The 15487-nt window shown below is 45.6% G+C and overlaps 1 protein-coding gene across 1 annotated transcript; it reads right to left on the reverse strand.

The window, feature by feature from the left end:
* Positions 1–271: 271 nt before the first annotated feature.
* LOC126273382 (uncharacterized) lies at positions 272–15146 on the reverse strand. The gene is made up of 3 exons (XM_049976935.1): positions 14784–15146; positions 14033–14546; positions 272–435 (listed from the first exon to the last, which is right to left on the reverse strand). The coding sequence occupies exons 1-3, from the start codon at positions 15144–15146 to the stop codon at positions 272–274; spliced, it is 1041 nt and encodes a 346-aa protein (XP_049832892.1).
* Between the last annotated feature and the right edge of the window lie 341 nt (positions 15147–15487).

Here is a 15487-nt window from a genome sequence, read left to right on the forward strand (position 1 = left end):
AATGACAGTAATGGCACAGATTAAGTCAAGGTCAGAAAATGAATATCTCTTATTAACTTGATACTGTCGTATGGAACTCGAGAAACACAGCATTAGCCTGAGGTCCGCAACGAACTGCGTTCTCGATCTCTTGAGACAAAAGATCAAACTGAATTTCACACGACTGTTGCATGAGGAAATAGTGTTGATCTCTAAGTAAAAGTTGTTAGCTCTGCAGAGAGGGTATTACAAACAGGCACTGCTTCCGCGAACTGTTGTAGCCGAGCGCCACCTAGGAGACGAACTGCAGCAGAATGATGGTGTAGCTGGCAATGGTGGCGGCCATGGCGGTCAGCAGGGGGGCGTCCACGGTGAACAGGCGGCAGGCGCTGAAGGTGACGGGCCGGTGGCGCGCCTGCCGGGACAGCTGCCGAAGCTGCCGGCACACCTCGGGGCCTGCGGGCAAACACAGAGCGCAGGCAACTGATGTGGTCGATGTACAGCTGCTACACTGTCAGCCAGACGAATAGGAAAATGTGCTCACTATAGTATATAGTACAGTATATATACTGTATATTGAGCAAGCAATAAAGGAAACAAAAGAGAAGTTCGGATTAGGTATTAAAATCAAAGGAGAAAAAATAAAAACTTTCAGGTTCGCTGGTGACATTGTAATTCTGTCAGAGACAGCAAGGGACTTGGAGAAGCAGTTGAACGGAATGGACAGTATATATAAGATGAACATCAACTAAAGCAAAACGAGGATAATGTAGTCGAATTAAGTCGGGTGATGCTGAGGGAATTAGATTAGGAAATGAGACACTTAAAGTAGTAAAGGATTCTTGCTATTTGGGGAGCAAAATAACTGATGATGGTCGAAGTAGAGAGGAAATAAAATGTAGACTTGCAATGGCAAGGAAAGCGTTTCTGAAGAAGAAAAATTTGCTAACATCGAGTATAGATTTGAGTGTCAGGAAGTCGTTTCTGAAAGTATTTGTATGGAGTGTAGTCATGTATGGAAGTGAAACGTGGACAATAAATAGTGTAGACAAGAAGAGAATAGAAGCTTTCGAAATCTGGTGCTACAGAAGAATGCTGAAGATTAGATGGGTAGATCACATAACTAATGAACAGAATTGGAGAGAAGAGAAATTTGTGGCACAACTTGACTAGAAGAAGGGATCGGTTTGTAGAACATGTTCTGAAACATCGAAGGATTACCCATTTAGTACTGGAGGGCAGCGTGGAGGGTAAAAATCGTAGAGGGAGACCAAGAGATGAATACACTAAGCAGATCCAGAAGGATGTAGGCTGCAGTAGGTACTGGGAGATGAAGAAGCTTGCACAGGATAGAGTAGCATGGAGAGCTGCATCAAACCAGTCTCAGGACTGAAGACCACAACAACAGCAACATAGTTAAAAACACATTATGTATACTTATTTCATATCGTGTCCATCAGTAGCATTGTCAGCAGGTGATATAAGCTACATCAACTGCTCGAAGTTAAGTCTTGCACCAATTACGTAACTTTTGAATGGTGGGCTCCATGTGTTTCTTAAGTCGTGCAGCGACCGTAAACCTTAAAATTACCTCATATGCATCAACCAGTCGCCTAGTCATGTTTTATTTATTCACTTAAGACAGTATTACTACTCGAGGCACATATTGGTTGAAAGCACCGATGATGGCTGTTAATCAGTTAAAATCGATTTTCAAAAGTGAATAAATAAAACATGAGTTTGCCACTGGTTGCTGCACATCTGGTATTTACGTAAGTGCTAACGTGTATGCTAACGTGTATAGATTCAAGAGAACCACCAATTAAATGAACAAACTACAACAGTAAATTATAAATACATGTGTGTATGTTAGTATATTCGTTACTTCTTCAGGCCGAAACGGAGGGACGCGTGCGGATAAGATTTGGAATGGAGATAGCTTATACCCTGACTTAACAAAAATGGCTCTGAGCACTATGGGACTTAACATCTGGGGTCGTCAGTCCCCTGGAACTACTTAAACCTAACTAACCTAAGGACATCACACACACCCATGCCCGAGGCAGGATTCGAACCTAACACATACGCTATACACACACACACGCACACACACACACACACACAATCACACACACACAAACAAACAAACATACTAAATTCAGGGTGATTTTGCCCCTGAGTACTAGGGACTAATCGATGAGAGGATACGGAACAGCCGGCCGGTGTGGCCGAGCTGTTCTAGGAGCTTCAGTCTGGAACCGTGCTGCTGCTCCGGTCGCTGGATCGATCCTGCCTCGGGTATGGATGTGTGTGATGTCCTTAGGTTAGTTAGGTTTAAATAGTTCTAAGTTCTTGGGAGTGATGACCTAAGATGTTAAGTCCCATAATGCTCAGAGCCATTTGAACCATTTTTCTTTAAACGTAACAAAAAAGATCTGATAAACTTATGTCCAGAAAGTCATGGTTTCCCTGCTAGAGACCATTTATTCAATTATACTTTGTTATAGAGATTGTGGTCTAATACGCTCTGTACCATGCAGCCACAGTGAAAGTACAAGGGTTGCTCAGAAAGTAATGCACCGCATTTTTTTCTCAGCCAAAAAGAATGCTGTGAATGTGAAACGTTTCGTAAATAGTATTTGAAGTCTCCTGAATGGGCGCGCCAAGTTTCCATCACTTCCGACAGATAGCGTAGCTACAGGACAGTTTCAAAAGGGCGTCTGTAGGTGATGTACATTACAAGCAACATGCCATCATTGGATTTCTCACTATGGAAAAAGAAACTGCGGAGAATATTCACAAACGCTTGTGCAAAGTTTATGGAGCACCTGCTGTCGACAGTACAGTTAATCGCTAGGCACGCAGGGTGAGGTCATCAGAAGGAGGTTCGGTGGAGCTCCACGGTTTGCAGCGGACGGGGAGATCATCCACGGCTGTCGCACCTGACATGTTACAGAAAGCTGATGTCATTCATAGGTCCATTACGACGCGGCAGTCGGCAAAGGAAGTGTGGATGCAATTATCCGCACTCTTGGATATTCAAAAGTGTGTGCAAGATGGGTCCAGCGGTGTCTAACGGTGGATCACAAATCGCACAGACTACACATTTATCTTTAATTGTTGCAACGTTTTGAAGCTGAGGGGCAAGGCCTTCTTGCCCCGGATTGTGATGGGTGATGAAACCTGGGTTCACTATTTTGAGCCCGAAGCAAAACGACAGTTGATGGAATGGAGCCATTCCCACTCCCCACAGAAGAAAAAATCCGAAGCAAGTTCAATCAAATGTTTATTACTTATCGTCCCTAGAAAGTTCTCAAAATTTCTCATGTTTGTAATGTTTGCATATTCTGGAGTACTTGATGTTTGTGTGAACAGTAGCACTCTGCGTCAAGTAGGCAATTCTATTCTGTCTGTAAATTGGCGTCCGTAATAAATGTGCATTGTGTGCTAAACGTTATCCTTCATTGACGACCCCTGCTTTCGAATTTGGACACGAGACTGGTTAAAAGCGTGACATTGTTTGGTAGGCGCCGGGTAATTCGAAACATCTAAACCACTGCCTATCCAGACAAGAGTAGATCGTTCCCAAGGTTCGTATATTACGAAAATCAGTGGATTCCAAAACACCAGTAAGCTGCACATCAGGTATCCATCGGTCAGGACCCGATGAAATGGCTGAAAGAATTCGAGCTAGAGCAAAAATATGGCAGGTTGGATGACATGATGTGTTTGGCAAACATGTACATTTACTTGAACGGCACAGTTGAGCAGTGGTTCGAGAACAACGAAGAGAAGCTCGATAACTTGGAGAAATTCCAGACCGAACGCAAGAAAATATTTGGTGACAAAAAACAGCAAGTCCGCTTAGCAGAATAACAACAGAAGAGCAGGGTCCAACGTCATGTAGATATGACAGAGTCTTACATACGGAATGCTTTGTTCCTACGCCACATTGTGAATCCTAATACGACAGCAATCGACAATATCTCACACTTCCTGAATGGATTCGCAGAAGATATGTACCAAGCTCTTCTGGCAAAATATATCTCAGCAACAAAGGAATTCTTCAAGTGGCGCAACCGAATCGAGCACTTCTTAAGTAATAGAAACCATTATGTTGTCCTCGATGGTGAGTCTTCATCGGAGGTGAGGGTATCATCTGGAGTGCCCCAGGGAAGTGTGGTAGGTCCGCTGTTGTTTTTTATCTACATAAATGATCTTTTGGATAGGGTGGATAGCAATGTGCGGCTGTTTGCTGATGATGCTGTGGTGTACGGAAAGGTGTCGTCGTTGAGTGACTGTAGGAGGATACAAGATGACTTGGACAGGATTTGTGATTAGTGTAAAGAATGGCAGCACACTCTAAAGATAGATAAATGTAAACTAATGCAGATGAATAGGAAACAGAATCCCGGAATGTTTGAATACTCCATTAGTAGAGTAACGCTTGACACAGTCACGTCGATTAAATATTTGGGCGTAACATTGCAGAGCGATATGAAGTGGGACAAGCATGTAATGGCAGTTGTGGGGAAGGTGGATAGTCGTCTTCGGTTCATTGGTAGAATTTTGGGAAGATGTGGTCCATATGTAAAGGAGACCGCTTATAAAACATTAATACGACCTATTCTTGAGTACTGCTCGAGCGTTTGGGATCCGTATCAGGTCGGATTGAGGGAGGACATAGAAGCAATTCAGAGGCGGGCTGCTAGATTTGTTACTGGTAGGTTTGATCATCACGCGAGTGTTACGGAAATGCTTCAGGAACTGGGGTGGGAGTCTCTAGAGGAAAGACAGCGTTCTTTTCGTGAATCGCTACTGAGTAAATTTAGAGAACCAGCATTTGAGGCTGACTGCAGTACAATTTTACTGCCGCCAACTTACATTTCGCGGAAAGACCACAAAGAAAAGATAAGAGAGATAAGCGCTCGTACAGAGGCATATAGGAAGTCATTTTTCCCTCGTTCTGTTTGGGAATGGAACAGGGAGAGAAGATGCTAGTTGTGGTACGAGGTACCCTCCGCCACGCATCGTATGGTGGATTGCGGAGTATGTATGTAGATGTAGATGTAGAGGATATCCAACAGAAAAATAGTCGTGTGAAAGAATTATACTGACGAAAATAAATCGCAACACCATAAAATAATTAATGTAGAGGAATGAAATTTCGGAAACACATTTGTCTACGTAACGTATTTAAGTATTAACATCGCAAGATCACAGGTTAATGCAAGCGCGAGGTTAGCTATTGCAAAGTAGAATACAAGCATGCAAACGTGCATGCTCTGTGTCGTAAAGGCGTCGTATGTTGGTTTGTGGGTTGGAGTTGCATGCCTGTTGCACTTGATCGGTCAGTATAGGGATGGTTAATACTGTTTGTTGATAACGTTCGAGTTGTCATCAGATGATGTCCCACATGTGCTCCATTGGAAACAAGCCTGCTGATCGCGCAGTCTAAAGCAACATGTGGACACTCTGTAGAATATGTTGGGTTACAACAGCGGTATGAGCGAGAGCGTTATCCAGTTGAAAACCACCCCCTACGTCTACATCTACATCTACATGATTACTCTGCAATTCACATTTAAGTGCTTGGCAGAGGGTTCATCGAACCACAATCATACTATCTCCCTACCATTCCACTCCCGAACACCGCGAGGGAAAAACGAACACCTAAACCTTTCTGTTCGAGCTCTGATTTCTCTTATTTTATTTTCATGATCATTCCTACCAATGTAGGTTGGGCTCAACAAAATATTTTCACATTCGGAAGAGAAAGTTGGTGACTGAAATTTTGTAAATAGATCTCGCCGTGACGGAAAACGTCTTTGCTTTAATGACTTCCATCCCAACTCGCGTATCATATCTGCCACACTCTCTCCCCTATTAAGTGATAATACAAAACGAGCTGCCCTTTTTTGCACCCTTTCGATGTCCTCCGTCAATCCCACCTGGTAAGGATCCCACACCGCGCAGCAATATTCTACCAGAGGACGAACGAGCGTAGTGTAAGCTGTCTCTTTAGTGGACTTGTTGCATCTTCTAAGTGTCCTGCCAATGAAACGCAACCTTTGGCTCGCCTTCCCGACAATATTATCTATGTGGTCCTTCCAACTGAAGTTGTTCGTAATTTTAACACCCAGGTACTTAGTTGAATTGACAGCCTTGAGAATTGTACTATTTATCGAGTAATCGAATTCCAACGGATTTCTTTTGGAACTCATGTGGATCATCTCACACTTTTCGTTATTTAGCGTCAACTGCCACCTGCCACACCATACAACAATCTTTTCTAAATCGCTTTGCAACTGAGACTGGTCTTCGGATGACCTTACTAGACGGTAAATTACAGCACCATCTGCGAACAACCTAAGAGAACTGCTCAGATTGTCACCCAGGTCATTTATATAGATCAGGTACAGCAGAGGTCCCAGGACGCTTCCCTGGGGAACACCTGATATCACTTCAGTTTTACTCGATGATTTGCCGTCTATTCATGAATGGTAGCACGACAGGTCGAATTACCAGACTGGCGTACAAATATGCAGTCAGCGTGCGTGCGATAACCAGGAGAGTGCTGCTGTCATACGAAATCCCGCCCCAGACCGTAACTACAGGTCCAGTGTGCCTAGCACACAGACGGGTTGGTTGCAGGTTCTCACTTGGCCTCCTCCTTCTGACCATCACTGCTACCTACGCAGAACCAGTTTTCATCATAAAATACGGCAGACCTCCGCCCTTCCCTCTAGTGAACATTCGTTTGACTCAACAGATGTCGCAAATGGCGGTGGTCTGGGGTCGTGGAATGGGCTCCACAGGGCTTCTGGCCTGAAGCTGTCCTTGAAGTAACCTATTTGTAACAGTTCTTTGTGTCACTGTGGTACCAACTGAAGCTCGAATTTCTGCTTCAGATGAAGTGCGATGCGCCACAACTATACACTGGAAACGATGGTCTTATCTCTCAGTAGTGCCACATGGCCGTCTCGGAACCGATCATCCTGCGACCGTACCTTGGTTGGTTGATTTGGGGGAGAGGACCAAACAGCGAGCTCATCGGTCCCATCGGGTTAGGGAAGGGTGGGGAAGGAAGTCGGGTTTCCAGAATGAGATTTTCACTCTGCAGCGGAGTGTTCGCTAGTATGAAACTTCCTGGCAGATAAAAACTATGTGCCGGACCGAGACTCCAACTCGGGACCTTTGCCTTTCGCGGGCAAGTGCTTTAGCAACTGAGCTAATCAAACACGACTCACGCCCCGTCCTCACAGCTTTACTTCTGCCAGTACCTCGTCTCCTATATTCGAAACTTTACAGAAGGTGTCCTGCGAAACTAGCATAAATAGCACTCCTGAAAGAAATGATATTGTGGAGACATAGCTTAGCCACAGCCTTGCCCTTTCAAAGAAACCATCCCGGCATTTGCCTGAAGCAATTAAGGGAGATCACGGAAAGCGCAAATCAAGATGGCCGGACGCGGATTTGAAGCGTCGTCCTCCCGAATGCGAGCTCAGTGTGCTAACCACTGGCCACCTCACTCGGTCAACCGTACCTGCCCGTCACCACTGCTGCCAACTATCATGTACAATGGCTGCATTCCTGCCAAGTGTTTCTGCAATATCGCAGAAGGAACATCCAGCTTCTCGTAGTCCTGTTACAGAGCTCGTTCAAACTCAGCATGGTGTTGATGATGGTGCCTGTCGCCTTAGAAGCATTCTTGACTGACATCAACTCACCAAGTCCAGTCTCAAAGGTAACTAACGCTCACGACTGTTGCAGGGTGCATTTAAAGTAAACCTGATTCGCATCCTTATAGTGGCGCTACTAGCGAAACTTCATCGTTTTTCAGATGGGGAAACACGCCTACCAGTTTTCGTTTATGTCACACAACTCCTTGTTGGTGTTGCGATTTTTTTCCGTCAAGCCGGCCGCGGTGCTCTCGCCGTTCTAGGCGCGCAGTCCGGAACCGTGCGACTGCTACAGTCGCAGGTTCGAATCCTGCCTCGGGCATGGATGTGTGTGATGTCCTTAGGTTAGTTAGGTTTAAATAGTTCTACGTTCTAGGGGACTGATGACCATAGCAATTGAGTCCCATAGTGCTCAGAGCCATTTGAACCATTTTTTTCCGTCAGTGTACAGTAGTCCCGAATGTGGTCCCTATGAAAGATCACCACGACCTCACCTCTCTGATACTCCAGGTTCTAAGCGAACAGGTACAGCGTTTTATGGCAGCCAGAACTGCCGGACTGAGTAATCAAGAGATAGCAGCCATGAAGGCCGAGTCCAGCGAAAGAGGAGGAAGTAATTTCTCTGACAAGTACAGAGCCCTGCAGACCAGACATTTGGAGGACGGAGGTGGACACAAAATGTTTCCACTGTGGACACCTTTGGCATGTCGCACGCTACTGCAGAGAAGAGGAGTTTCAGACGACTATTACACCGCAAGACCTACACCATCAGCCGGCCGGAGTGATCGTGCGGTTCTAGGCGCTACAGTCTGGAGCCGAGCGACCGCTACGGTCGCAGGTTCGAATCCTGCCTCGGACATGGATGTGTGTGATGTCCTTAGGTTAGTTATGTTTAATTAGTTCTAAGTTCTAGGCGACTGATGACCTCAGAAGTTAAGTCGCATAGTGCTCAGAGCCATCTGAACGTACACCATCACAACAGTCCTATTTACACCAGTGACCTGCAAACGATTCTAGTCGATCTGTGGGAGGAAGGCCATTGCCGTACCCCAGACGAGGTCACTGTCACATCGAAGCCGTTCCCCGTCGCCGTACAAAGGTGCCAGCCACTCGTCTCGCAGCCGTACAGAGGAAAATTAAATGGGACAGCTATGTTTGGAGGTAAATCCGCCGGAGATAAAAGTCATCCATGGAGGACAGTTACCAAGATGTCAGCAATTGTCATCGATCTCGTCATTAGCGGCCAGTCAGAGGTTTCTTTTTCTGTAATCAATTTATATCCTTTTCGTCGATAATCATAAAATTGTATAGTCCTTAGATTTTCGGTTTCGGTCAGCAATAAAATCTTCATATCTGCAGCAAAACATGGAAAAATCGTAAATACCACTAGTAGATTGTCTACATCTTAATAAAATAGGACATAATGAAAAATATTACTGAAATAAAAGTAGAAAACATACGCTTCAAATATGACGAGGTATATCTGCTTTAAAATATGTTCTAATGTAATGAAGCCGTAGTGGCATCGGCAAAACATAAAAATAAAAGCGGCTTAGCGTCATCGCACATATTTAAAATTTGGTATACACTAGGCCACATTTTCGGTGGAGTCATATTGTAGACAGAGCTACCGTTCATAACAAAAACTGCTGTGCAGTGGCCACGAAATGTGTGTGTCGTAACCTCGGTAGATGTTGCTTCTGTAGATATATGGTACACATATTCGTCAATTATATAACTGTGTGATATCGAGTAAAAAGAAAAATACAATAGGTAAAGTCTATAGTGTGCTTACCAGGTGCACAAGTTATTACAGTAATAAAACGCAATAAATTAAAATACACAACCAAAGTTAGATCGTTAAAAAGGAAAAAGTTGAGTGACAATAATTCTGATATGCTCTTGTAGCGAAATTAGATAAAAATATAATAACATACACGTAAGAACAAGCTTACGGAGCTAACAGACTAATACAAAAATGATGAAACAAAGAGGCAAAGAAACCAAATGGATGAAACAACATACTGTAGCAAATAACCATAGATCTCTATTGGCGTCAACGCCAGAATGCTGCGTAGGCGAGAAGTAATCAGAGGAACTGAACTGCCACAGGTCGCGTTGTACCCTGCGACATGCCGTTCCAAGAAAGGAATGATAAAACAACGTACCAGTCAGTTAGCAAGGTTATCTAGTTAATGGAATATATAAACTGAGAGGGAACAAGTAAACACGAGAGTAATACGCTCGACACAAGAAAATGAAGCGAACATGTAAAGCACTCTATACAATGTAAAAACATTGGCAAGATAAAAGCGTTCATTTTCTCCATAGTTGATGTTAGTTTCCAGCAGCGAAAGTGGAATATGTTATGCGATCCAAAATCGATTGGGCTGTAAGTTATTAATGGTAAATACGTCCAGGTGATAGAAACGTGTATTGCAAGAATAACTATCGATAACAGAACACGGCCCTTCGAATTTGTGGCTTCAACAGAATGTTGTCGTGATCTCGTTCTCGGATGAGCGTTCTTACAAACATCACAAGTGGTCATAGACTCTGTAAGATCAGAGCTACAGATTGACGAACACTCATTACGAGGATTGCTCCAGCTGGTTGTTTGCCGTTGTGTTAGTTTATACGGCGGTCATTCGGAAAGCAACGAACGTTTTTTTCTGCAATAATTTTTAGTTGATCTAATTGAGTGGAACTGCCTTTTACATACAATTTGCTAGCCTTGCTACTTTTCTACATAATCACCGTTCAAATGTAGGCACTTGCCATACCTTTTTACCAGCTTTTCTATAGCTTCTGCATACTCAACTGCCGCCAAGTTGTTGAACCAGAGACTAACGGCTTCTTTAAGTTCATCATCACTTCTGTAGAGTTGTAGACTCAAAACATCTATCTGTTTGGGAAATAAGTGATAATCACTTAGGACTAATTCCGGACTGTGTAGTAGATGCTGAAACATTTTCCATTGAAACCTTGTCTCTCCTGCTGCGTGCGAACGTGCATTATTGTGAAGGAAGATGACTCCATTGGTTAGCAGTCCGTCCCGCTTGGTTTTAATAGCCCGGCGAAGTCGCTCAAGTGTCAGACAGTAGGCCGCTGCATTTATGGTCTCAACTCGAAGTGTGTAATCGGTGACCAGGACGCTCTTACGAACCTAAAACACAGTAATCTTTCTGGAACTCACAACTTGTTTTGCTTTTTTCGGTTTCGTTGGGGATTGCGAATGATGCCGTTCCATTGATTGGTGAATTGTTTCTGGTACGAAATGTGTTATCTCAGTGTGATCAACAACGACAATGTGATTAAAAAATTCATCCCCATTCTTTTTAAAGTGGCTTAGAAATGTCGATGCTGCTGTCATTGGTTTGGTTTTGCGTTCGTCTGACAAAATTCGAGGGACGCACCTGGCACACACTAGATCTGCCCTAACAGTCTTGTACAATACAGTTCTGAAAATGTTTGGAAGGAATGAGTGAGTGCAGTTTGCTGATTGTAAGGCGGCTATCTTCTTGGACATTTATTTCAGTCCTTGCTCTGAGTCCGCCAGTCATTACTGACAGCCAGCCCTAACAAACTTCGTCGTGAACATTCTCCCATCCGCCATTAAACATGATCACCACTTCCCAACTGACGCTCCGTTCATCCCATTAGCACAAAGCGCAGTTATATGTCATGAGTGTTGAAACTTAAATAGTGGCAACTATTTATTCACAACCGATACAAAAGAGTTACATGTTTGCACCTGTTACTGTCCTTCAAAGTAGTCACCAGCGTTGTGTAGAACCCATTGCCAGCGATGTGGGAGGCGTAGTATGCCATTAGCAGAACCTGTTCTGTTGATGGTGCGAATAGAGCGGTCTATTGTCTGTCGATTCTCTGCAACAGTTCTGAATCGAATGCCACGAAGTGGTTCCTTCATCTTCGGAATCAAACCAAAGTCACAAAGACTTAAGTCCGAGGAGTTTGGTTGATGGTACAGTACTTCCCAGTCCCATCGACCGAACAGAGCAGCCACAGCTTGCGCTGTATGCGCCCGCGCATTGTCGTGCAAAATGATGGCTGGGTTGCGCAGAAAGTGTCGCCGCTTCTTTTGCAAAGCTGGCCGCAGGCGATGCTCCAAAAACGAACAGTAATACTGCACATTGACGGTCTGCCGTGGAGGAACGTAATGCGTTAGGATAACACCATCACAGTCGTACACGAGAATCACCATAACTTTCACCATACTGGGGCCCTGACACACTTTCGACTTCCGCGGCGACCCATAATTACGCCATTCGTTGGATTGGCATTTCAGTTTTGGCTTCGTGGCATTCGCTTCAGAACTGTTCCAGAGATACGACAGGCAGCAGTCCGCTCCACTCACACCATCAGTAGAACAGGTTCTGCTAACGGTACACTACGGCATCCACATCGCTGGCAACGGGTTCTACACGACGCTGGTGACTACTTTGAGGAAGAGTTACAGGTGGAAACATGTAACTCTTTTGTATCGGTTGTGAATAAATAGTTGCCACTATTTAAGTTCCAAACCTCTTATAAATGTCTATTGGTTGAACTTCTTGCGTGTTTCAAATGCGGATAACACTGCGCACCCCATACTTGGCGGGATCGCCAGTTTTGTCACACATTTTTAAGTCGCACAGCTGAGAAGTAAGCAATTGTATTGGATCGTAGCTGCCGCAAAACCGAAGCGAAGCGAGTACCAAGGTCAGTGGTCAGCCGAATGTGGTGGTAGAGGGAAGCGAACACGAGCAAAAATAAAAAAAAAGCAAAAAAAAAAATCTTTGCTTTCCGAATGATCGTACTGTCCTTCGGTAATGTAAATTTGTTTCACTATATTCCACTTAAAACAAATTAAATGTACATCTTTAACTTACACTACTTGCCATTAAAATTGCTACACCACGAAGATGATGTGCTACAGACGCGAAATTTAACCGACAGGAAGAAGATGGTGTGATATGCAAATGATTAGCTTTTCAGAGCTTTCACACAAGGTTGGACCGGTGGCGACACCTACAACGTGCTGACACGAGGAAAGTTCACAACTGATTTCTCATACACAAACAGCAGTTGACCGGCGTTGCCTGGTGAAACATTCTGTGTTGCCTAGTGTAAGGAGGAGAAATGCGTACCATCACGTTTCCGACTTTGATAAAGGACGGATTGTAGCCTATCGTGATTGCGCTTTATCGTATAGCGACATTGCTGCTCGCGTTGGTCGAGATCCAATGACTGTTAGCAGAATATGGAATCGGTGGGTTCAGGAGGGTAATACGGAACGCCGTGCTGGATCCCAACGGCCTCGTATCACTAGCAGTCGAGATGACAGGCATCTTATCCGCATGGCTGTAACGGATCGTGCAGCCACGTCTCGATCCCTGAGTCAACAGATGGGGACATTTGCAAGACAACAACCATCTGCACTAACACTTCGACGACGTTTGCAGCAGCATGAAGTATCCGCTCGGAGACCATGGTTGCGGTTACCCTTGACGCTGCATCACAGACAGGAGAGCCTGCGATGGTGTACTCAACGACGAACCTGGGTGCACGAATGGCAAAATGTTATTTTTTCGGATGAATCCAGGTTCTGTTTACAGCATCATGATGGTCGCATCCGTGTTTGGCGACATAGCGGTGAACGCACATTGGAAGCGTGTATTCGTCATCGCCATACTGGTGTGTCACCCGGCGTGGTAGTATGGGGTGTCATTGGTTACACGTCTCGGTCACCTCTTGTTCGCATGGACGGCACTTTGAACAGTGAATGTTACATTTCAGATGTGTTACCCTTCATTCGATCCCTGCGAAACCGTACATTTCAGCAGGATAATGCACGACCGCATGCTACAGGTCCTTTACGGGCCTTTCTGGATACAGAAAATGTTCAACTGCTGCCCTGGCCAGCACATTCTCCAGATCTCTCAAGAATTGAAAATGTCTGGTCAATGGTGGCCAAGCAACTGGTGCGTCACAATATGCCAGTCACTACTCTTGATGAAATGTGGTATCGTGTTGAAGCTGCATGGGCAGCTGTACATATACACGCCATATAAGGTCTGTTTGACTCAATTCCCAGGCATATCAAGGCCGCTATTACGGCCAGAGGTGGTTGTTCTGGGTACTGATTTCTCAGTATCTATTCACTCAAACTGCGTGAAAATGTAATCGCATGTCAGTAGTAGTATAATATATTTGTCCAATGAATACCCGTTTATCAGCTTCATTTCTTGTCGGTGTAGCAATTTTAATGGCCAGTAGTGTACTTCCTCATCCCAGGGTCCACTCTCCGTGGGATCCAAGGAATACAAGTGGTGTAATGTAACAATGTAACCGTGGCAGCGTCTGCTTACCTGCGGAATTCGTCAGGGAGCGTTCGTCTGAGATGGTCGCCGTCCTGCTAGCCTGCGCAGCGGCCGAGTGGCAAGCGGCCGCCATGCAGACGAAGCTGGCCAGCGTCACCACCACGTAGCTGGTGTCCGTCAGCGTGTCGAACAGGCCCGCTTTCTCCCGGTGTAAGGCAGCCCCGAGAATGTGAAATATGACGTGGTACGAGACGGTCAGCGTCTGGAGCGCACTGCCGACTATCGGGATCCCGTACATCCTGTTGACGGCCGCCGCCACTTTGGACAGTCGCATGTAGGCGAGCCGAACATCTACCAGGACCGGAATGGACATTAAAGTTATAGATTCTTCCCGGAAGCTTTTCGCGTGGTGAGTACGTCTACTTGCCAACATCAGTCGACGATTGTTTGCCAGCTGCCTGAGTTCATTCCACTGCATGACAGAAATGTGGTCCGACATTCGGAGGATGGTGTCGTTGAGTAAGGAAAATCTGTGTCCTAGTACTGTCACGAGAGTTGTGAACTGTAAAACGATGAAAACTGTCAAACAGTTAGCGACGTACACCATTAAAAAGGCGAAACTGTTTAAAGAAATCACTTGAAAAGCGATAAACATGCCGTAGTACGTCAGTAACGTTGCTGCCAGCAGCAACAGACACAGAAAGGTTCTACTGTTCGCTCGCGAGGCGCGTTTGTAGAACAAAGCGTCGACGCGTTCGATCTCGGAAACGAGAGAGAGGAACCTGTCGCCACTTCCGGCCAGCGAGGAGAGAACCGACAGGGCAGCAGTGACTGTTATGGTGACGATGGTGATGAACCCGGAGGCAGAGGCGGCGACGCGCTTCTGCTCGACTTCGGCGCCTGCGCCGGCGACGAAGGCGGCGTCCATGGAGCAGAGGCACAGGACGGCCAGTGCGATGGCGAGGCTGTAGGCGCGGGAGGCGGCGCCAAGGAGGCAGCAACAGCGGGGGCGGTGGGGCGCCACCCCCAGCGCTGTGGACACCACTGTCAGCGGGCGCAGGCTCCGCCACAGCGACGGTGGCTCCACACGGGCGTCCGCCTCTCTGGGCGGCAGCCAACACTGCTTGCGGTGCGCTAGTGGATTCAGTAAAGTTGGCTTCATCACTGTGCTTCCAACCAGACTCGACACGTGGAAGCGTACTCCAGATGAGTTGTTCTGTTCATTGATATATGTGTCGTCCTAACACAGCTGTTCGGGTGGACGTTGACCCTTTTTGGGTGTCTGGTCTCACTACTGCAACATCCAACTGGGCACTGTCTGTAAAAACGAGAACTTTTTGGAGTGTGCTGGTGGTTCGTGCATATCAGGTCACAAAGCACTTCTCTCAGTTAGACATTTTTGGCAAATATTAACTGGTTTTGGACTGCTTTTAGTTCTTCCATCTGTGGGGCCTCGTTGCTCGATCCAACTAGGCACTGAACACAAAAACTATCACTGTTTGG

Source organism: Schistocerca gregaria, chromosome 5, assembly GCF_023897955.1.
Source record: "Schistocerca gregaria isolate iqSchGreg1 chromosome 5, iqSchGreg1.2, whole genome shotgun sequence".
Classification (NCBI taxonomy): Eukaryota; Metazoa; Arthropoda; class Insecta; order Orthoptera; family Acrididae; genus Schistocerca; species Schistocerca gregaria.